This window comes from Protopterus annectens, chromosome 5.part1, assembly GCF_019279795.1.
Source record: "Protopterus annectens isolate FY-2018-M chromosome 5.part1, PAN1.0, whole genome shotgun sequence".
Classification (NCBI taxonomy): Eukaryota; Metazoa; Chordata; order Ceratodontiformes; family Protopteridae; genus Protopterus; species Protopterus annectens.
Window position 1 is genome coordinate 525,098,165 of NC_056736.1, and position 24,349 is coordinate 525,122,513.

Consider the following 24,349-nt stretch of genomic DNA (forward strand, 5'->3'; position numbering starts at 1 on the left):
AAAGAAAAAGAAAAAGAAAACGCAAGTCTTCACAGCTGAAGACGGAGCAGAAGTCTTTGTAGTACAGTCGAGTAAGAAAAATGCCCAGGGTAATAAACACTCTGACAGAAAGATAGAGGATTTTGGAGAGAGAAAAAAGAAAGGTGAGTGCTTTAAGTGCGGTAAAAAAGGACATTTAGCAAGGGATTGCAGACTAAATAAAAAGACGACTAAAGAAGAAAAAGATAAAGGTGATGAGGATTGACTATATGATAGTGATAACAATCAAAAATCATCAGGAAAGGCTAATAGACAAAAAGAAAATGTAAATGTAGTAGAAGGAATAGAGGAAGTACAAACAGATGTAGAGGATGAAGGAAGTGAAGTTTTAGACTTAGCATTGTTGAGCTTGGAGCTCTATTTGGCAGACACAAAACCGGAAGTTACACTTCTAGTGGAAGGAAGGGAAGTGAAATTCTTGTGCGATTCAGGAGCATCACGAACTTTGATACACCCTTCAAAGTTGCCAGAACACTCAGAATCACCTGACTATATATTAGTAAAAGCAGCAAATGGGCAGCTATATAGGGAACCACTTTCCCATGATATAGCAATAACTGATCCTGTTTCAGGTATGACCCAAAGAAGTAAAATTGTAGTTTCTGCAAAATGTCCAGTAAACCTACTGGGGAGAGACCTTATGCAGATTTTTGGCATAGCAGTAGTTCCTACCATGCAGGGTATGGAGGCACAAAGACAAATGGATACTTTTGTGGTGCGATTGGAGGGTGAAGCCTATTATTGGTACAGCCAGGACCTAGTTACGACTGGTCCAGGGGCAGTAACCGAAGAACTGATGAACGTAGCCATCAGTAAGGTACCCTCCCTTGACACTGATCAGCAGCATTTGTTACATTGTACTCTATACTACTGTAGCACACCGGGACCTGATAAGGAATATGAGCAAAAATTATTCAAAAATCCGGCTAATAGATTAGTGTTATGAACTTTATATTGGGATACTGAGGGTAACAGTGTAGTAAGCTGTTCACTACCTCAGGAATTCATGAAATTGTACAAATCCAACAGACTGCCACATGTCAGTTTGACAAAACATAAAAATGTAAGATGGGCAGATTTGGGTGAAAAAGTGACAAGATGGGAGAAACAAACTGATTTGGAATTTTATCAGAACAGGGAGTACAAAAACAGAAGTTGAATTGGTTAACGCAGACGCGTCCAGCTGTACACTTACAACATAGTGAGGACAGCTGATTGGCATTTTTGTTAGAAGAAGAAGAAAAAGCCTTGTATGATATACCAAACATCCTTTGGTCAACAGGGAAATCAGATGTAGGGCTCATTCGGACAGCAGGTCCAGTGGCCATTACACCAAAGTCAGCATTTAGACCACAAAAAAGACAATACCCCTTGAGGAAGGATGCAGAGCAGGGAATCAAGCCTATAATAGCAGCATTACTCAAGGAAGGGATACTGGTAGAATCTTTGAATTCGCCATGTAATACCACTCTATTTCCTGTTAAAAAAGCAAACGGGGAATGGCGGATGGTACAGGATTTACAAGCTGTAAACGATGCAATAATACCTAGAGCACCTACGGTGCCAGACCCACACACTTTATTGAACGATTTAATGCCACAACAAAAGTATTTTACTGTGGTAGATATAAGCAATGCTTTCTTTTCAATACCTATACATCCTGATAGCCATATTGGTTTGCCTTTACATTTCAGGGTAAAAGATATACCTATACTCGGCTATCACAGGGATATTGTGAGAGTCCAACGATATTTGCACAAGAAATGGCTAGCAACCTGGCGGGATTTACTCCACCAGGGGGTAGTCAGATTCTACTTAATGTAGATGACATCCTGCTAGCGGCCCCTACCCAGCAGCAATGCAGGGAAGATACAATAGCATTATTGAAATTTCTAGCACAACAAGGACACAAAGTGAACAAACACAAGTTACAACTCTGGAGGAAACAGGTTAGATACCTAGGATATGTAATATCCAAGGAAGGTAGAATACTAGATGAGGATAGAAAAACAGCAATTTTACAGGCACCCAAACCAACTACCAAGAAGGAAATGATGTCCTTCTTGGGAACGACTAATTTTTGTCGAAGTTGGATACCGAACTATGCTTTAGAATCTGCTCCATTGGCTGATTTAATATTTAAAACACCAATGGCAGCACAAGATATATTACACTGGACACCTGAAGCAGAAACAGCTTTCTGCAGACTAAAGCAATTGATAGCTTCATCATTAGTTTTAGGACTTCCAAATTACCACAAAAGATTTTTCCAAACTGTAGATTGTAAACAGGGATATATGACATCAGTTTTGACGCAACAGCATGGGAGTAAGCAACTCCCCCATAGCTTACTATTCATCACAGTTAGACCCAGTGGCACGGTCATTGCCACACTGTGTACAAGCAGTAGTCGCAGCTGCAATGGCGGTACAGGCTTCGGCCTCAGTGGTGTTATTCCACCCTCTCACTTTGAGAGTGCCTCATGCAGTCGCGATAATTTTACTGCAAGAAAAAATAGCATACCTATCTCCTGCTAGGCATCTTTCTTGTATGACCATATTGCTGAGCCAACCTCATATGGCAATTGAACGTTGTACAACATTAAATCCATCAACGTTACTTCCGACTCCTGTGGATGGCACACCACATAGTTGCCTGCAGGAAATTGATCAAATAACTTTGCCCAGACAAGATCTTACTGATATACCCTTGGATAATGCCGAGGTGACATTTTATGTGGACGGATCATGCAGAAAGGGTCCTACAGGGAAGAATCTAGTAGGGTATGCAGTAGTCACAGATACAGAGATTTTAGAAGCACAACCCCTACAGCATAACTTGTCTGCTCAAGCAGCAGAATTGATAGCTTTGACACGAGTTTGCACTCTAGCAAAAAACAGATGTATGAACATCTATACTGACAGTCAGTATGCTTTCTCTACAGTGCATGTTTTTGCGCAACAATGGAAGAACAGGGGAATGATAACATCCACTGGCAAACAAATTAATCATGCGCAACTTATCTTAAACTTATTAGATTCCATTCAGTTACCTACCAAAGTAGCTATTTGTAAATGTGTAGCTCATACAAAACAACAGGATCCGATTTCAAAAGGTAATGCACGAGCTGATACAGCTGCAAAGCAGGCAGCTTCAGACTCAGAAACTTTACTTTTGAATGAGGAATTACAACCATCTGAGATTTTAGATTTGGAAATGTTAAAAACAATGCAGACATTAACTACAAAAGCAGAAAAACAAAAATGGATAAGACGAGGTGCGATCCTCGAAAATGGACTGTACATCTCCAAGGAGAAGAAGCCAATATTGCCGTCTAATTTATTTAGATATGCAGCTTTATTGAGCCATGGGCAGAGCCATGTCTCAACAGGGGGGATGGTACAGTTAGTTAATAGAGTATTCCAAACATACGGGTTTACGAATTACACACAAAAATCTTGTGCAGCATGTCACATTTGTAATAAACATCATGCGCAAGGAGCACTCAAACCCAAGCAAGGGAGTTTTCCTACACCACCATATCCGTTCCATACTATCTGTATGGATTTCATAGAATTGAATAAATGTGAAGGGAAAAAATACTGTTTAGTGATTACAGACATGCTTTCAAAATGGGTAGAAGCTTTTCCAACTAGAAATCCAGATGCAGCAACAGTGGCAAAGGCCTTAGTAAAAGAAATAATTCCTAGATTTGGCATACCGGAAAGAATCTATAGTGACAATGGGACACACTTTGTCAACCAGACGATTCAACAACTTGGGAAATTCTTTGGGATCTCCTTGAAAAATCATTGTGCTTACCACCCACAGTCTGCAGGACTGGTGGAGAGGTACAATGGGATTTTGAAAAATAAATTAAGAAAGTTGATGAGTGAGACTCAGAGGAATTGGATTTGCTGTTTACCTTTAGCATTGCTGAGCATGAGAACAGTTCCAAATGTAAAGGGCTTGACCCCCTTTGAAGTAATATTTGGGAGGGCATATTACGTGCCATAGTGGAAAGCTCTCATGCCTGCAGAGCTGGAGGCTGACAGCTCATTAGCTAGTCATATGAAGAAATTGTTAACCAATAAGACTGTTTTGCAGTTGAACTCTTTTTCAGATAAAGAACAAACGAAACCGGAAGCGGTGCTGACCCCGGGGTCCTGGGTTTGGTTGAAATTGCTTATCTGCTGGTGCTGTGATAAACTTTGAAGGTCTCCTGGGGGTGGGGTCCACAGAGTCAGGAGCCGTCCAAGCCTTTTTAGCTACCACCTGCATGAGGGGGTCAAAGGGGGGGGACACCCAGGAGGTGGAAGGGCGAGAGCCAAACGCCTCAAGATACACAGATTCATCCTCCGAAGGGTTAAGGGCTGGCCAATTTCCCCTCTGTTTCAGGATCTCTAGAATGTCTGCAAAGGAGACATCTTCAGAAGGGGAACGGGGGGAACCCTCGGAATCCTCTAAATCCGTGTCAGAGGTGACAGACTCAGGTGAGTCTATGTGCTTCCTCTTGCACTTCCTCTTCCTAGGGGGCTCCCCTGCCAACTTAGGAGAGGCCTCGGAAGAGGATGAGATCCCCACAGGGGATTCTTGAGGAGCAGGCTCTCTGCGGTCTGGGATGAGGGAGTGAGCAGACATAACCTGAGGCACCGAAGAGAGAGGGAGGGAGGGACGGACGGAGCCGACTGTGGAGTTGAACCGGGTTCCAACACACTCCGCATGACCTCGAAAGCACCCCTGTCAGGCAGAGCCAAAGGTCCCCGCTCCGAAAAGCTGAAAACCTCCCTCAGCACCGACAGCGATGGCTCCGAGGCCGATGTCGGAACCGAACTCACCAGCGCCGAAGCACCGAGAGGGAGAGCAGGGTCGGACAAGGGTCCGATGCCACTCACCCCCTCGGAGCCGACGAGGGAAGTCCGGCACCGAGATTCTTCCAAGGAAGAAATCGGAGCCGACGAGGGAACCGAAGACAATTGTATCGGTTCCGACGCTACCACAGTCTCGGTTCAACGCCGGCCCGAGCTCAAAGGAGTCGGAGGAGGAACATTTTGAGGGATAGGGTTAAGCATCGACTGATGAGTCGGGCTCTGAAGCATTTGGGCCAGTGCCTCGGACTTAAGAAGTCGACTCACTACCCTCTGAAGGTCATGATCCGAAAGCCTCAATGATCTAGAGGAGTGAGATCTATGGCTCCGTTCAGACAGCAAGGGAGAAGCTGGAGCCAAGGGACGGTGACCTGGACCTCTTTCTAGATGTCGGTTCCGATGGTCTGATCGGAGCCGACTCAGAAATTTCCAATGCCTCGGCTCCAGCCGGAGCCGAGGGAGACACATTAGTAGCAGTTCGAGTCTCATCGGCTCCAGCCGGAGCCGATGTCTTAGTAGGCTTCGAAGCCTTAGGCGTCGACTCTGTAGCTGGAGTCGAGGACCTAGGAGCCTTAGAGGGTTTACCCGAAGTAGCAGTAGGGGGACCCTCAGGCTTAAGCAAGCCCCTTAAGATGAGCTTGTTCTTTCTTTCCTGCAGGACTCTAGGGCTGAAGCCATGGCATACAGCACAAGAGTCCTGCAGGTGTAAAGGTCCCAGGCAGTAAACACAAGAAGTGTGACCATCTGTCAGAGACATTTTCTGACAGCACGAGTCACACTTCTTGAAGCCTGAGACCTTCGAATCCTTAGACATTTCAAGGAACAAGTGTAATCACACACAAGCACAAACACACCGATTACACTAAACACTAAAATAAAACTAACTTAACCAAATAAATTTAGATAGATAGTTTTAAATTTATAACAGCCCCTACAGAAAACACACACACTCCAAGGGAATGGAAGGGCCCGAAGGCCTAAGGGAAGAACTACAAGTTCTTAAGGTAAAAAAATAAAGAAAACTAGATTAAAGGGATAAAAGACCTTTAAGGTAAGGGGAAACTGTATGGAAAACTAACTTAAAGGGTTTCTAATCAACTTTTTAAACTATTTCCTACACTAACCTGAAGCCGGTGAAGCAACACGTCTCGATAGCTGTAGCGGCAAACGAGATCTGAGGTAATACACGCCTAGCATTGTGGGATATAAGGGGAGCCTCGAGCCGGTGGAACCAACTCTCGAGCTTTTAGAGTGGCCGAGTCGGAGCCGAGGTCGGCTCCGAACCCATCCAGCAAGAATGAAGGCGAGATAGACAACTTAACATCTTATTTTTATTTAACAACATTGTTTATGGTATGCCAACTATTTTATATAATTCCAACACATTAATATACAACCATTTGTTAAAGGAAAACAAATCTTCTTCACTAGAAATTAGCTTTCACAAAATTAATGGCTGTCCTATGGACCCTTAAGACAGGCTTCTTTCGATTGTTAAATCTAGTGAGAAATGTATCTGCTCAAGCTGCCATAAATTTATGGAGAATGTTTAAACTGTCTTAAGAATTTGATAACCGGGTAAATCCACTAAGCCTGTGTAATAAAGGGGAAAAAACAAATCTAAAGTCCTTGCTCTTGTACTATGATGCATAATCCTTAGGTTTCTGCATGTTATTTTACTGCACAATGTATTATCTGATATATTTTTTAACATTACTTAAATAGTGTTGTATATACTGATACACTAATGCCCATAGTATTGGGTTACTTTAAACACTTATTAATAACAGTGCTTGTAACCTTCCTCTTCTAATTCATATCTTGCAGGAAGGTTTGTCCCAATAAATAACTGGTGCCAAAAAATTCATTACTATATCCTTTGGAAAGCCATCTATCGCAAGGAACTACCACACTGACAATACGCCCCAAAGAGTTGACTCAGCTGTTCGGGATTTGGGAACTTATGTGGACAGTGACCTAACTTTTGACCAACATGCATCCATTGTTGTAAGAAAGCCCTTCTGCATTACAAAGCTTATAAACAAAAGTATTGTGTCTAGACCTAGGGATGTCATTTTCCCCCTTAACTGAACTGTTGTTAGTTCAGTCATTAAATATAATGTCCCCTTTGGCATACATCTATTCAGACACATGCAGCAAGTGATCACCCACAGAGATACCTTACTAAAAGGATACAAGGCCTAAACCACACATCCTACTTGGATCAATTCAAAGCCCTGTCACTATACTCAGTATCCTACATACTGCTAAGATGTGACCTGTGTCTGGCTTACAGGCATCAGAAATATTCTGTCTAGGGATCTAAAACTCTTCTGCAACATCAGCGGAATGGATATGGAAGGACATCTTGCAGAAGATACTACTGCTCTGGAACAGACTCCCAATCCACAAAAAACAAAATTCATCCCTGTCTGTATTCAAGCACAACTTAGATCTATGGATGGGAAACAGAAAATGTACCCCAGAACTGCCCCTGTACTACTACAATGGAGAGAGAGAGTTCCTAAATGCTTTATTCCATGCGTGGGTCCCCTTAAATTATTTATGGTATGATTTCATTTATTATAATTAGGGGTAATATGTAATCATTAACGATGGGAGAGGTGAGGACAATCTCTAACCAAAAGGTATATGTTAATTTGAGCATAAAAGAGAAAACTGGCTAGGCTTAAAATGGCCAGCAAGGGCAGCTAGGCTAGTATTCACCTATGAACCTATATGACACTACAGGACAAACTTTTAGTTTCACTTGACTTTTCTAACACAACCAAGGAAATAAAAAATGGCCAATGTATTTTGCCATTGCACTAAAAGTACAGGGGAGACTTGTCTTTCTACCATTTCCACACTGAGTTCTCCCCTCTTTCTAACACAATAAGCACTTTACCCCTTAAAGTCTGTTAAGTGCTAGTGATTAATCACATTTTAGCATCCACTGTTCTAACACCTAAATTGTCAGGTAAAAGAAAAACACAGTTAACAGAAGCACTATATCAAATGAAAAATTTGTAAGAGACGTTAACGTACCCTCAAAAAAAATAAATTCAACTCTCAGGCTTAAAATGTTATTTATAAATAGTGTACTGAAAACTTGTTTGTTGACTGGACAAGTGGACTGAGCTGAACAGCCTTTTAAGCCATGACTACTTCTAGAGGATAAATGCATGATACAAGCAGAGCACAGTCATGCCCTGTAAGTGCAGAATGCATTATAAACAAGAGGTTAGTCAAAATATTTTCCTACAGTTAATCTGGAAACACCATCTTCTAATCAAAGTATAACACTTCCTGATGAAAAAAGAAAATCTACCTGTTTGTATCAATGTTTGACTGAAAGGTAATAGAGGTATCTTCAACCTCACTATCCTCTGTCTCGCTATCATACGCTTCTCCCACCTCTACTTCATTCAGTGCCTATATTAAAATAAATACAGAAAATTTGTCATTTATCTTAAGGTGAGACAACATGCCAATTCATTTACAATTCCATGTATGGAGGGAAATAACAGCAGTACACAATTCACACCCAGTTGTGCCCAGGACACAATTACTTAAAGTGGGAAAAGCTTATTTAACAATTTCATATATGACATTACTAACACAACAAAAATTAAACTAAGAATATGCTAGTAAGCATAAAAGAAATCCGACACTACAAATAAATATAAGACGGTGATAAAAAAAGAACAAAAAAAAATCAAATCGGTAAAAAGATTACATCAGTTAAAAGAGCAACAAAAAAGAAGTTATGTACTCACCATAACGTTCCTTCTGAGTAGGTAACTTCATTTGTCTGCAACCTATGGGTATCGGATCCGAGACTGCAGCTTTCCAAGCTTACAGATCCGAGCTCCAAGCTCCTCCCCCTTACCCATAATACCCTGCTACCTCCTTGTAACCCTCAGATCGAGTTTGCCAGAGAAGGCAATAGAAAGTTTCTATGACCTAGTAACCCTTATCACTTTGCAATGGTGATGACTGAACAAGGTATACACAGGCCCGTAACTAGCAAACCATAGGTCCGGGGGAAGGAGGGAGGATCGGTTGCAGACAAATGAAGTTACCTACTCAGATGGAACATTATGGTGCGTACATAACTTCTTTATCTGAAGTAGTTAACTTCATTTGGTCTACAACCTGTGGGACAGAGTCCCCAGCTACCAGTAACTTGGGAGGCCCTTATGGAAGGATATTCCGGAGCACTGCAGAGCCAAAAGAAGCACGTCCTCTGGATATGAGATCCAATTTATAATGTGAAATGAAGGTATGTGAAGAAGCCCAAGTTGCTGCTGCACAAATGTCATCTAACGAGACCCTTGACCAAAATGCCGCAGAGGTAGCCATAGATCGTGTAGAGTGGGCTCACACGTGTAGGGGCTCAGGACGACCAGAACTTTTGTAGGCGAGGAGAATACATTGGGAGATCCACCTCACTAATGTAACTTTAGTGACTGGCTTCCCAAAATGTGATTTTGCAAAGGACACAAAAAGTTGATCAGATTTTCTGATATCTGCTGTTCTGTTCAGGTAGAAACATAGTTGTCTGTGAACATCTAAACAATGGAGTCTGTACTCTCCTTTATTCTGAAAATTTGGAAAGAAGACCCGTAGATTGATAGACTGATTGATACTGGCCTCTGAGGATACTTTGGGCAGGAAGGAGGGATTGGTCCTGAGGGAGACCCTGTCCTTGTGAAAAATGATGTATGGAGGTTTACAGCACAGAGCGTGAAGCTCTGAAATTCTCCTAGCAAAGTAATAGCAATCAAGAAGATTGTCTTCCAAAATACATACTTTAATTCCACTGTGGCTGCTGGTTCAAAAGGAGGCCCAGTTAAAGCTTGAAGAACTATGGTAAGATCCCATGGGGGTACTGTATCTCTGATTGGGGGTCGTAACAAGAAGGATCCTTTCATGAATGATTTACAGATTTTGGATGAAGCCAGGGGTCCTGAATTGTTACCTATGTGATAGTGGGAGATAGCTGCCAGTTGGACTTTAATAGTGGATGCACTAGCTCCCTGCTGAAAAATATGAGAAAGAAAGTCAAGGACTGCTGGGACGGGGGCCGTGAAAGGATCTAGATTCATCATCTCTGCCCAGAGGGAAAACCATTTCCATTTACTCTTGTAGATCTTTCTGGTGGATGGTTTGTGTGCAGCCAATAGGATGGCCTTAACAGAGGAGGATAATCCGGGAGTCCTAGCCATTAGGGGAACTGGATCAACCAAGCTGAGAGCTTGAGATGACCCAGGTCGGGGTCTTGAGCACCATTGGATGGGAAATCAGATCTGGACTGGGATCTAGGATCCAGGGGAGGATGTACTAGAGACTGTAAGTAAGGGAACCAGGTTTGGCGAGGCCAGAATGGGGCTATGAGGATAACTCTGCTCCCCAACTGACAAGCTTTCTGTAGGAACTTTATCAAGGGAAGAGGAGGATAAGCATACAGAAGACCGGATCGGCCAAGCATGAACTAGAGCATCTCTGGGGGCTTCCCCTGGTGGGGGAATCAGAATGAAGAACTCGCTGCACTTTGTGTTTGAAGGCGAAGCAAAGAGATCGCAGCAAGGTTGTCCCCAGGCGAGGAATATCTGGTTCACGACTGTTGGGTTCAGAGACTACTCGTAAGGTGAGAGAATTGTTCGACTCAACCTGTCTGCTAAGATGTTTGACCGACCCGGAATGTGCATAGCTATGATAAAGCGGTTGGTGGAGATCGCCCATTCCCACACTCTCATGGCCTCCCTGCAAAGAGGATAGGATCTGGTTCCCCCCTGTTTGTTTATGTACCAGACTACAGACATGTTGTCCGATTGAATTGCAATCGTACCCGGAGGAAGAAGGTGATGGAGAGCCTGCAACGCTAAAAGCACCGCCCTCATCTCCAGTACACTGATATGCAGTGAGGTCTCTGTAATGCCCCCCCCCCCACCTGAGGAGAGATGCGGCCGTGGTCACCGTGACTTGTGGGGGAGGTAGGACAAAAGGACATCCTTCCCGAAGGTCTTTGGAATGAAGCCACCAGAGAAGAGACTCCTTGCACACCCTGCTGAGAGGAATAGGGGTAGATAGGGGTTGAAAAAGAATAGACCATTGCATTTGAAGAGTCCACTGAAGGATTCTCATTTTCAGATGGGCGAACGGGGATAGAGTGATGGCAGCCACCATGGATCCCATGGCCCTCAAAAGCAATACAGCAGGTGGTGCAGGAGACTGTAAGAGGTCCAAGATTTGGAGGCAAAGATTGCGTAGCCTGTCAGTTGTCAAGAAAATTCTGGATTGTGTCGTGTCTATCCTGGCCCCTATGAAATCCAAAATTTGAGTGGGTTGCAGAGATGATTTCCTGAGGTTGATTGAGATCCCTAGTTGGTGAGCTAGTTGTAACAGGTAATCTCTGTTTGAGCAAAGTTGATGCCTGGTGGGGGCGGTAAGGAGCCAGTCGTTCAGGTACGGAAAGACCTTTATGCCCTGAAGTCTCAGGTGGGCTGCTACTACTGCCATGACCTTGGTAAACACCCTGGGGGCTGTGGTGAGACCAAAGGGTAGCACCCTGAACTAGTAATGACTGGTTCCTAGCCGAAAGCGGAGAAACCTCCTGGATCATCTGTCCATAAGAATGTGGTAGTACACATCTTGGAGGTCTATCGAGCACATCCAGTCGTTCTCCTGTAACAGTGGGAGAATGGATTGAATAGTGACCATCCGGAATTTCAATTTGGGTACTGACAGGTTCAGCGTTGATAGGTCGAGTATGGGTCTTAGGTCCCCCGTCTTTTTTGGCACAAAAAAGAACCTGGAGTAAAACCCTAATCCAGACTGCTCTGGAGGGACGGGCTGGATTGCTCTTTTTCTTAGCAGCCCTTGAATTTCTATAGCTGCTGCATCCCTCTGACCGAGTGGGACATCGGGGATTCCTCTTGATCGGGGAGGGTAGGTTAAGAAGGGGATTGAATATCCTCTGGATACAATTCGGAGCACCTAGCAATCTGTGGTGATGGACTCCCATTTGGCTAGGTGTTCCGAGAAGCGCCCCCCCGACTGCCTCCAGAGAAGAGAAGTCAGGCAACCCCTCAGGGCTGCTGTGTGGGTCGGTCCAAGAAAGGTTCTCTCGACCCAAAGTTCTTTGGGCCCCCTCTGCCTCTGGGCCGGCCATCCACCTTGTCCTCCCCTGCCTCTGAAGGACGAGGTCTCCGGAGCGAAACGGGGTTGTTGAGTCTTCCGGAACCACGTCTTCTTCTGTCCCTTTTGGTTCCTGGAATAGGACCTCTGGGGAGCCGAGAAGCAGATCCCGACGGCAGACAATGTCTTCCTGTCTTTCTCGCTCTGGAGAAGCGTGTTGCGGACGGTCTTGCCAAAGAGCGTTGAACAGTCATAAGGGGTGTTTGCGAAGGATGCCTTAAAGGGTTTTGCAAAGTCACAAAGATAGAGCCAGGCCTGTCTTCGTAAGACGACGCCCGTTCCGCTAGCCCTAGCCGCTCCTTCCGTGGCATGGGAGAGGAGCCGCATGGATGTGTTTGTGATAGACTTGAGAGTGGCCATTAGGGACAAAAACGTACGCTTGTCCTCGGCCGACATGGACTCTGGGGATGATCCACTGTACTTCTTAATCAGGTCCCGCTGGAGTCTAATAACATGTGCCATGTAATTCAGAGACCTTACCGAGAAGGCCGCTGAAGAGATCATCCGCTTCCCCAAACGGTCCATCATCCGAGAATCCTTATCTGGAGGATGCATCAAGGAACTCTCCTGTGCTTGTTCCTTCTTGGTGGCCGCTGCCACCACCATAGCATCCACAGGGGGACCCTTACTCCAACATGCCTTGTCCGGGGGGAGGCTGAGAATTTTGTTGGGACATTTGGGGATCGGCAACACAGTGTCCGGCTCCTTCCATGCCCTGGTAGTAATAAGATCTACCAGGGGGTCAGCGGGGGGACAACGACACCCAAGAGGTAGATGGGCCCGTGTCAAATGCCTCCAGAAACACGGACTCGTCCAAGGAAGGCTTTTGGGCAGACCACCCTCCCCTGATGCGTAACATTTCCATGATGTCTCCAAAGGAGACGTCTTCAGAGGGTGATCTTGGGGAACCTTCCCCTTCCTCCAGCTCCGTGCCCTCCGTGAGGGACTCAGGTGAGTCCAAGTACCTCATCTTGCACTTCTGCTTGCGAGGCACATCCTCGGGGGGGCTGTACGAAGAGGCCTCACCAGCGATGTCCTGTTCCTCCAAGGGAACCATCTGGGACATAAGAGCAGGCTGTCCATGGGGTCGGATGATGGAGGATAGGCTCAACTGCGTGGGAGTGACGGGCTGGTCCGGAGCAAGAACCGGGGGTCTCGAGTCCCTCGAGAGGACCCTCTCCACTACATCGAATGCCGACGGTGAACTGCTCTCCCTTGGAACCAAGAGCAGTTCCCTTGGCTCCGACGTATGGATCGGTGCTGAAGGTGACCCAATCGGATCCGAAAGGGTAGTGTGACCCGACCTGGACGGAGCCGAAGTTCCACTAGCCTCTCTGGATCAGATGCCTGCCCCATGGCTCCAAGAGCTTGGATCCAACAAGAATCCTGGATCCGATAGACCTGAGGGCATGGTCAATGCCGAAGATGTAAACGCTGTCGGCCCCGGCCCCACCCCGGCTCCGAAGCTAACTAGATCCGACAGCTCCGAGACCCGAAAGCGGATCAGAGAAGGAGCAATAGGGGCAAAAATAGGGTGTCGAGCTCCCCCCCAGAGGGGGGGGGGGGAGGCACGAGCACTCCCAACTGCATTTGAGCCTGCAAAAATCGACGCATCATCCGATCCATGTCTGCATCCGACAAACTCCTAGTAGACCTACTAGAGGCCACCGAAGGCGGCCGGGAAGGTCGCCTTGATGACCTAGAAGGTGACAGAGTCTCCTCCTCTGGCTCCGGGGAGAAACGAGGGGAGCGGAGCTGAGAGGGGGTAGACTCGGAGACCTTCAAGGGAGAAGCAGCAACTTTAGGTGATGGAGCCGAGGGAGTCGACTCCGACCGCCTTTTATGGCTCCGGTGTCTCTCTCTTTCTCTCTCCCTGTCTCTCCTATCCTTTTTTCTGCCCTCCCTTTCCTCCTGGGCCAAAGAGGGAGGGTGAGTCCCAGCCATGGGATCGGGAGTGGCAGGTGGGACAGTCATGGTAACGGCTGGCACCACAGCAGAAGCTGAAGAAGATTCTGGTGGCAGAAGGCCCGCCCAAATCAGCTTGGCCTTTCTGTCGTTTAATGCTCTAGGATTAAAGGCTGCACAAATAGTGCAGCCTGTGGAAAGGTGTTCCACACCCAGGCATAATACACACCGAGTGTGGCCATCCGCTGGGGACAGCTTATGACCACACTCGGTACATTTAGAAAAAATGGCCTTAGGGCCTTCGGCCACTGTAAAGGAAAAAAGAAGCAGCACACGCCTTCACACACTCTAGTGGGGGAGGGGAACAAGCTGACTAAACAATTAAATAAACTACAGCTAAAGAAACAGGAACCGCTATGATAACTACCTGAGGTTCGTTCACACACACACACACACACACACACACACACACACACACACACACACAGGGAAATATAGTGAGAAGAGAAGAAAAAAAAAAAGAATTCTATTATTAAACTACTCACAAACCAACTCGGAGCTAGTTCTGAGAAGCTATCTTAAGCCGCAGCAAACGAGATCTGAGGGTTACAAGGAGGTAGCAGGGTATTATGGGTAAGGGGAGGAGCTTGGAGCTCGGATCTGTAAGCTTGGAAAGCTGCCGGCTCGGATCCGATACCCACAGGTTGTAGACCAAATGAAGTTAACTACTTCAGATCTGCTGTTATAAGAATTATTTTGCAGAAGAAAAACAACTATTCTACTGTCTGACAGGAATTTGCAGAGAGAGGCAGATAGACAGAAGGCATTCACAATGGAATGAGGCCATCAAAAAGAAATAGCACTCTTTACCATTATGATATCAGCTATCTATGATGGGATGTTTCTCCAGGGGTATACAATTAGTTCATCTTCTCCAACTCCAAATCAGTATTTTTCCTCTCAGAGGGCTTCTGCACTCTAGGGTGCGTGTGTCCCGTGCCAATGCATCAGTGTAAAGTGAGCCACAGTAGGACAGCATACCTACCCTTAAAACGTACCAGTTTCCCACCAAACACTGAGTAGACATATTTCCTGTAAATTAAGAAAATGAGGACTTAGTACAATGTTTACAAATGATATGTTTTCCTGAATTAATACCACACACTAACAGCAGAGAAGACTGGAGATGCTGTTGAGGCACAGGGATATAATGGGAGAGTATTCAAGACCCAACAAGGAGGGTCCTCTCAAATTATTTGATATGTTAAGAACATATCTGTTATGATAAACACTGGGGAACTTCTTGGGTTATCTATAAAATGGCAGGAATCCAAAGTAATACATCTTCAAGGTTGAAGGAGTCAGATAAATGTAAAAGAGGTAAAGCTCAAAAGGAAGAGTCCTGAAGCACCAAAGGAGACTCAACATGAAGTCATGGTCTGGACAGCAATACTCACTGAAGGTGTAAACTGCACACAAAGTAGATGTGGCACAGATGTTTGTAATGGAATATTTCTAAACTAGCAAAAAACAACCAAGCCTACAAGTGAGTGAGATATGGCCACAGCAGTTTTGTAAGGCAAAAAAAAAAAAAAGGGTAAATTATCAATTCCTTTGAACCAGGTTTGTTGGGCAAGTGCCAGCATTTCCCACATAGAAATGAAGGAGTTAAACCAGTTCTATCTTCTTATACTCAAGCACCAGTTTCAGGTAAAGCTGAAAGCCAAAGATGAAAGTGCATATTTAGTTAGCAAGTTTCCTTTGGACTGTTCAGGAACAATTCTAACCCCACTTTTGTAAAGTAATGCAAGCAGATGTCCTAATGAATAAAAAGTTATGCACTTGCCCTAAAGATAAATACAAAGGACCAGATCCATATTCCACTACCTCTAGGTCTTAATGCCAGCAACTTATTAACTACAACTTTGAGGCCAACTAACTCATTCCCATTCCCCATACTTCTGTGGGCAGGAGGCCCCCTCTACAGAGCTCTGTTAGCCTGTAGAAGGCATAAAGTATGATCATAATCTTACCATAACTGTAGATGTCCTACTTCTTATTGCTGCAGTATTCCTTACTAAGGGGATATCCTGCAGAGGACAGCAGAACAGCCTTAGCCCCTTCCAGGCACCATACATCAGATGCATGTCTTACATCTAAGGCATAAGGTACATAATTGATGCATGAGCACCTAATCCTCTGAACTGAACTTCCCCAGAAAAACTAGAGCAACTCAAGAGGAAAAGCAAGTACATGTGCATCCAGGAAGGGAAGAAGGACCCCCTCGGCCAGGGAGAAACAGAGCCGAACAAGGGGTAGGTAGAAGGGAGAGATGAAATAGTGCAACAGTGAGAACTAGGACATTGACTTTATGGTAAGATCTTACAAAACCGTATTACGTCCTTCCTTATTACTGTTGCAGTATTGCTTACTAAGGGAGAGTAGAAAAGCTACTGGCCAGAATGGGAGAAAGAAGCCATATAGGAGACCTACAATATCCCATGCAAGACACCCCTGGCAAAAAGAAGCTCTTTCCTTAGAAATCACAACCAACTTATAATCTTTAGGAAAAGTGTGTGCAAAAGAAAGTAGCATCTTTCAAAATGGATCTAGTATCTAGACCTTTGAAAAAAGCACTAGAAGAGGCTACCACCCTGGTGGATTAAGCACGAACAGAACAAAGCTCCTTACCATGAAAATAATATCTAAAAGAAATGGTCTTAGAAATCCAAGAGGAGACGGTTTACTTAGAAACAGCTAAACCCAAGTTCTTGGAAGGGAAAAAAACAAGAGTTGTGACAATTTTCTCATACCTTAGTCTTGTCAAGTTAATATCTGAGCTGTTTATGTAAATATAAAGTATGAAGAATTCTATCACTATCATTCTGTGGAGAAAGGAAAAAAATGAAGGAAGTTGAATAGTTTGATATGAAGACAAATCCTTAACCACCTTGGACATAAAAAAAAGGATTTGTATGAACAAACTCGGTTCCTGTGGAAAAACAAAATGGGGGAACTGATGTGTGTGTCTGAAGTTCAGAAACCCACTTGTCAGAAGTAAGGGCTACAAGCAACACTGTTTTCCATGTATAATGTTGTAAAAAAAGAAGGGACTGCAGGCTCAAAAGGAGGCTGAATCATTTTTTCAAGAACAAAATTAAGACCCCAAGAAAAAAGGATAGGTTTCCTTAGAGGCTTGATAAGGACGCCTTTCAAAAATTGATTAACTTCAAATCCAGAAGCAAAGGGTCAAATTTAAAGGCAGACAGACAGAAATGGCCAACAAATGAGAATGCAGCAGCTCACACAAATAAGAAAGGACCACAGGAATACCCACAGAAAGAGGGTCCAACACATGAGTATGACACCAGACAGAAAATCTCTTCCATTTAGCTACATAGTATTTTCTAAAAGCGGGTTTTCTGGCCTCCTGCAAGTCCCAAAGCACATCCTCAGAGAATTTGTGTCAAAAAGAAATCAAAACCCTATCACCCAAAGAATCAATTGTAGGGTGAGTAAATGGAGGTGAATTAGAGATATCTTGTCCAGTGTGAGAAGCTCTATCCTGTGAGGTAACTTGTTATGATTGCCTCAACCCTATAAAAGAGAAGGGGGAAGCAATGCTGTGTAGGCCAAAAGTGAGTTGCTAGCATGATTTTGGGCCTATCCTATACAATTTTGTGCAGGACTTCTGAAGAAAGATGAGGGTAAGCATAAAAAACATCCCCTTCCATAAAAATGGCATCCACTTTCAAGCCAAAGGATTTGGCACTCTGGAACAGAATGGGGGAGTTGTGTGTTCAATGGACAAACAGAGATCTACTTGAAAAGAACCTCATCTATGTACAATGTCCAGAAACCCTCCCTCTGAAGCATCCATTCATGAGAGTTTGCTCTGGACCTGCTCAGATTGTCTGCCACAAGACTGTACTCTGAAGGAATGTAAACTGCCAGCAAAGTTAGGTGATAACTGATTGCAAAATACCAAACGTGAAGAGCTAACCTGCAAAGAATGTAAGATTTTGTGCCCCCTTCCTTGTTTATGTACCACATAACTGTGGTGTTGTCTGTGAAAATTCTAGGACCTGGAACTAGCAGAGGGTGCAAAGCATGAACAGCCAGAATCAGAACTCTTCATCTCTTTTATGTTGATATGGTCACTTCTTGCTGGAGAGTGCAAACCCTCTGTACACTGATGTTGTTGGAAGAAACTCCTCACCCTTGATTGGAAGCATCTGTGTGCAGGCCCTGAGAAGGAAGACAGACTTAAAAAGGCAGGCCTGGATTCAGAGAAATCTGCTGAATCCACTAGAGGAACTCAAGTTTGAGGCAAGGCAAGAGAGGTACAAGAAGATACAGAGGATTACAATGCTGAAGCCAAACAATTTTTAGACACCACTGAAACTTCCTCATGTGGACCTGGCAAAAAGAACCATAGGAATAGTGGATGCTATGAGCCCCACAGCTCAAACGCTCTTGCAGATGAAGTAGAGACTGAAAGTAAAACATCAAGAAAAGGACCTTGGGAGGAGGAAGCAAGGCCATCACTGGCAAGGTCTGAATCCTGCAGGCCAGAAAAACATGGTTTTGCGACGAGGCAAGAACAGACTTTTTGAGATTTAGAGTGAACCCACACGTTGGAGACACATGGTGTATTTGAGATCCTGAAGAAGGTGCTAAGAGGGGGCTTGAATCAGCAGGTCATCCAAAAAAGTGAAAATATGAATTCCTTGATGTCTACAGAAGGCTAACACTGTGCCAGACACTTGGTAAAGATCATCAGAACTGTAGAAAGAATGAAAGACAAAGTAGGGAACTGAGAAAGAAACAAACAAAAATTTCCTGTAAAGAGGGTGAATAGGAATGTGAAGGTAGGCATCCTTCAGATCCAGAACAAAACCAAGAAAAAGGCAAACCAATAAAATCCAAACCAGGAACACTCGTAGCTGAAACCTTCAGAAGAAACATTGAAGTGTTTTAGTTAAAATACAAAAATACTTTTATTAAAATACAAAAATTAGCGCTTTTGTCCGGTGACCATCACCAGACTTCATCAGACCAATCAATCAATTAGCTATAGGAGCCACGTCTGGTTTTCTGTTCGTTTTTCAAAGGAGCATCAGCCCTAACAAACTGAGGGGCTGAAGACATTAGCCTTTCTTCAGTGAGAGAACCAGTGATTTCCTCCCTAACCAACATTAGAGAAACTCCCTAGGCCCCTCAGAAACAATTAGCTATAGTTCCCCCTCCTTGTCAAAAGCAGATATAGGCATAGGCTCAGCAGATGTGAGTGCAGGCAGCCCCATATAGGCCTCTGACTGAGTCACAATAGAGGGAGTTGGTGGAACTGGATAGTCCTTGGGTTCTTTATACAACCTGAGATCCCTCATAAAATCCTCCAAAGCTAGTTACGAAAATAAAATTGCCAAAGATTCCAAAGACAACCACAAGGCATTCTATAGTTATATGTCAAGAATCTAAATGGCAATGCTTAGATCTGCTCTGAGCTACAACAGAATGGCATTAAATATACTGATCCCAAGGATATTGCCAATATCCTGGCAAATCAATTTAGTGCCAACTTCACTCCCCCTCTCACCCCCTAAACGGCCCATCTCAATATCAAAAGATTGCCAAATTCTGGTAATCACGGCCACACAGGTGGAAACCGCACTCTCCAAAGTTAAGAATACAGCATCCATGGGACCAGATGACATCCCGGGCTGTGTACTACATGAACTGGCATCTCACCTAAGTGTCATGTTTAATCATAGCCTTACCTCCAGCTTCATGCCCACTGAGTGGCACACAGCTGCAGTTACCCCATTCCACAAGGGGGGTATCCACCTTGGAGCCCAGGAACTACCGCCCCATCAGTCTGATCAGCTTGATATGCAAGGGCATGGAACGCATTATCATCGAACTTATAAACAAAGACATTGGCAACCTTCAACCACGGGACCCCACCCAGTTTGGGTTCGTGAAGGGCCTATCTTATCTCCTGAACCTGACTGACTTCTTGAATCAGTCTCCAGAGCTGTGGATGAGGTTAAGGCAGTCCACACAACCTACCTGGACCTTGCCAAGGCCTTTGATGCCATCCCCCACTCTGAAATCATAGATAAACTTACTAAGCTGGGCATAAATCCCTACATCACTCGATGGGTTGCCAGCTGGCTTACTGAAAGAACCCAGACTGTAAAAGTAGCAGACTCCAAATCCAGCTCCAGACAAGTGGAGTGCCTCAGGATTCAGTCCCGGGACCGCTCGTTTGGCATCTACTTCTCTGAAGTACAGGCCAACACTAAGGGACTCTAGCTAACAAAGTTCGCAGATGACTGCAAATTGGGAGCCATTACTGAATCCACAAATGATGTGGATATTCTACAAAAGGGCCTTACAGAAACAGATGCTTGGTGCCAGAGCCATGGGCTCAAGATCAATGCCAAGAAATGTATAGTTATCCCCTCTGGGAAAAAACATGTACCCATGAACTACCACATAGGTGGCAGTACACTAAACACTGAAAGTGTGATGAGAAACTTAGGGACACAGGTGGACAGTGGTCTCACCTTCGATAACCACATTGCCACAACAGTCAAGAAATCCTTCTATGTGGCACACCTCATCACCAACGGCTTTTCATCCAGAAAAAAGGTGGTCATTTTCTCACTGTACTCATCCCTCGTTAGTCCCATTATAGAGTGCAATGCCTCGTTTGGTATGTACCTCACAAGACATCTGCAACACCTGGAAAGGCCACAGAAATACCTCACTAAAAGAATCACAGGCCTAAAGCAGATGCCCTATGCTGACAGTCTAAAAAAACTCCAGCTATACTCTGTAGCATATCGTCTACTCAGAGGCGATCTCTGCTTAACATACAAGGCCATGTCAAACCCTGAGCTGTTGGACATGCACCACTTAAAGAAATCCCAATCCCTCATTGCTACACGCTCCAGGGATCTAAACCTTGTCATCACAATGAACAAAACATGCTGGAGGGATAGGTTCCTGACACAGAGATTTCCCATACTCTGGAATCGACTGCCCATACATGTCAAGCAGAGCGCCTCCTTGGCCCTCTTCAAAAGGAAACTTGACGATTGGATGGGAGATAGGAAATTCACCCCAGGGATCATGTCAGTCACCCTGCTAGACAGGAGTCCAGGGAAGTAAATATTGTGGGAAGAAATATCCAGGGAATTGTTATGGCTAGGCTTGTATAGGCCCTAGGGCCAATAGACTAGTACCAACCTAGGAACCTGACAGAGAGGTCTCGAGGAGGCTGCACAGTAGAAGAATCAGTATTTTTTTAATTCCTTTTTAAGTGGCGGCTGAATGTCAAGGTGGGAGGATTTGGAAGCCATAAGCTTCCATCACTGTTTTTTTCTGAATAGATAGAAAAGGGAAGACAAAAGGCTGTGTAGAATCTTCAACATGAAAGCCTGACAAATCTCACACTTAGTAAGGTCATGGGTAGCACCAAGACAAAAAAGACAATGCTTGTGTCTGTCCTTATGGGGCATCCCACTCACATTTTACCTTCCTGGATGACATGTAAAAGGTAAAACAATGCAAAGAAAAAAGAAAGACAAACACCTCAATAGGACACAACTTTTGAAGGCTAAGAAGCTGTACCTATGTGATATACGACTGCTGACCAGTGTAAAACTAGCATTTGAGTATTAGGCACTCATAAGTCACATATGTACCTTAAATCTTAGAGGTAGAACATATGTCTGATGTATGGGGTCTGGAAACAACCAAGGCTTGGTATGCTGGCCGGACATTCAGCTATCCACAGCACGATATCCTTTTAGAATGGAATACTGAAACAGGGACAAGGAAGGACATCACAAGAAAAGAAGAAACTAAGAAAGAAGACAAAAGCTCTGTGGAGCAACTTGCAAACCAATACCAAAATGGCCAAGGGAAGGAGGGTAGGGTTGCAGAGGAAAACGCATGCTTCTTCACATCTACAGTCATGCAGACACACTTTCATATTTGATACAACTGATCCTCTCTTCTTTTTCCTCTATGAGACAGTCTCAAGAATAACTTGCTGGGTGAATCACTGCAAAGGCTGTCATAGAAGACAGCATCCCCAGAAGGACCATAACTGGAGATATCGGACATATAATGTCTCAAGGAAAACAGTGACCAATACTCCTTCAAAAATATGACTGGAGAAGAGTAATTTGGTTATCATGGAGATCATCTCTGGATGAATAGTAGGAAACTATAGTTGCGTCCCACTTACCATAATTGTAAATGTTCAAGTACATCAGTGTTGCAGTACTAATCCTTGGGACTTACTGCCATGCAGAAGCCAGTGACCAGCCCAATTACCAGAGTCTTAACATCATCCTAAGCTGACAGATGTTTTATGACCAAGGTCTGGACATCGGGCAATAAAAAAGGCATCGTCTACTCAGAGGCAATCTCTGCTTAACATACAAGGCCATGTCAAACCCAGAACTGTGGGACATGCTACACTTAAAGAAATCCCAATCCCTCAGAGCCAGACCTATCGCAACAGCAAACCAAACACAAACACACAAAAACATACTTGGAGGCTCTACATAAAAATCTGCCCAAGCAACAGAGACCTCCAAAGCAGACATCCAAGCAACTGCTACCCCACAACAATACCCACGTATCACGTAATTCACAAAGTCAGTGTGCCACACAGTCGCAGCCCTTTAGGCTAAACAACACACCTAATACACTTGTAATAGGTGACTCTATTGTCAGACACACGGACGTCCCTCTCACCAGGCTGAACAAGAAGGTCACTGTAAGCTGCCTGTTGGGTGTCAGGATCCGCCACATAACACAAGCACTCAGGTAACTCCAAAGCAAGTACAAATATGACTCCGTCATTGTCCATGATGGTGTGAATGACCCGAGACGTACCTCCCTGGATTACATGAAGAGAGACATAGGGGAGCTCTCTGATCATGTGGCCCAGGCCGGTATGACCCTGACCTTGAGTAGCATCTTACCCTCACCAAGAATGATACCACAGTATAAAGGCAAAATGATCAATTTCAACAACTGGCTAAAGTATTGGTGTCACTCAAAGGGGATCCAGTGTCTGTCAGCCTGGGATGACATGCTTCACTAGGGACGGCCTGCTCCTGTCACCCCTGGGTTTTCGAATACTGGCTAAGGCTCTTGCCCCCCCCCCCCCAATAGTGCCTTTTTTAGGTAAGGCTCAAAAGACAAACCCACCTCCTTAGACAACACAAGGAAAAAGAAACTAAGGGTAATGCTGCTCAACGCCAGAATTCTAAACCTCAAGATGTACGCACTCGAGGCACTCCTCAGTATGGAGAATATCAATATCTGTGCAGTAACAGAAACCTGGTTCAAGGCTCCCGAGAGCACCCCAGCACTACCAGGCTATACCTCATACCATGCTTTTCGGCCCCAAAACTCAGACCGAACAACAAGAGGAGGGGGAGTATCCATATTCATCAAAGATACCCATACCTCCAGGCTAGTGGCACTGCACGAAGCATCTGAGACCATCCATGTGCAACTAACAGTGGGCAAAACTGCCTTCCAGTTTGTAGCCTGCTACAGACCACCCTCCCAAACTCAGGAACCCCACTCGGCTTTCCTGAAGACACTGGAGAATATGAAGGTCTTTCCAAACACCATTATATTGGGTGACTTTAACTACCCAAACATAGACTGGGAGCACTACTCAAGCCCCAACACCCTAGCCCAATGGTTCCTAGAATTTATAAACTCAAATGCTATGGAACAACTGGTCACCACTCCCACAAGAGGGGAAACCATATTGGACCTGATCACCACCAACATGGGGACTCTATGTTCCATACCAGAGGTATACCCCTCATTGGTAAGATCTAACCATAAATTAATCACTATGGACATCCCTATCCCATCCCCACCCCAAGCAAAGAAAACCACGGTCAAAAACTTCTCAAAAGCAAACTTCCCACTTCTCAAAACTGAGGTGGAATCCTTCAAAGCCCCAGGGCCAGTGGAAAATATGGCCCAAACCGCAGAATCCTTTACAAACGCATTCTATGGATACCTACAGGAATGCATGGATCGTGCTATCCCAAATAAAACCAAGACACACTCCTCCAAAGGCAGGAGACCTGTCTGGTAGACCCCAGCCATAAATAAGCTGTACAACAGAAGGAGGAAGCTACTACATGATAGAGCAAAATCCCTGAAAGGGAAGGCAACTCTGATCAGTACTAGCAAGAAACTACGATCCCTCATAAAATCATCTAAGGCTATCTTCGAAAGAAAAATTGCACAAGACACTAAAGATAATCTCAAGGCTTTCT

At 44.6% G+C, this 24,349-nt stretch overlaps 1 protein-coding gene across 1 annotated transcript in view; it reads right to left on the bottom strand.

The window, feature by feature from the left end:
- The window catches only part of SPICE1 (spindle and centriole associated protein 1), a 1,080,118-nt gene that overhangs the window by 817,413 nt on the left and 238,356 nt on the right, over positions 1–24,349 (bottom strand). Inside the window, exon 5 of the mRNA XM_044072827.1 lies at positions 8,239–8,342. Coding sequence (XP_043928762.1) covers positions 8,239–8,342 — 104 coding nt within the window. The remainder of the gene's footprint in view (positions 1–8,238; positions 8,343–24,349) is intronic.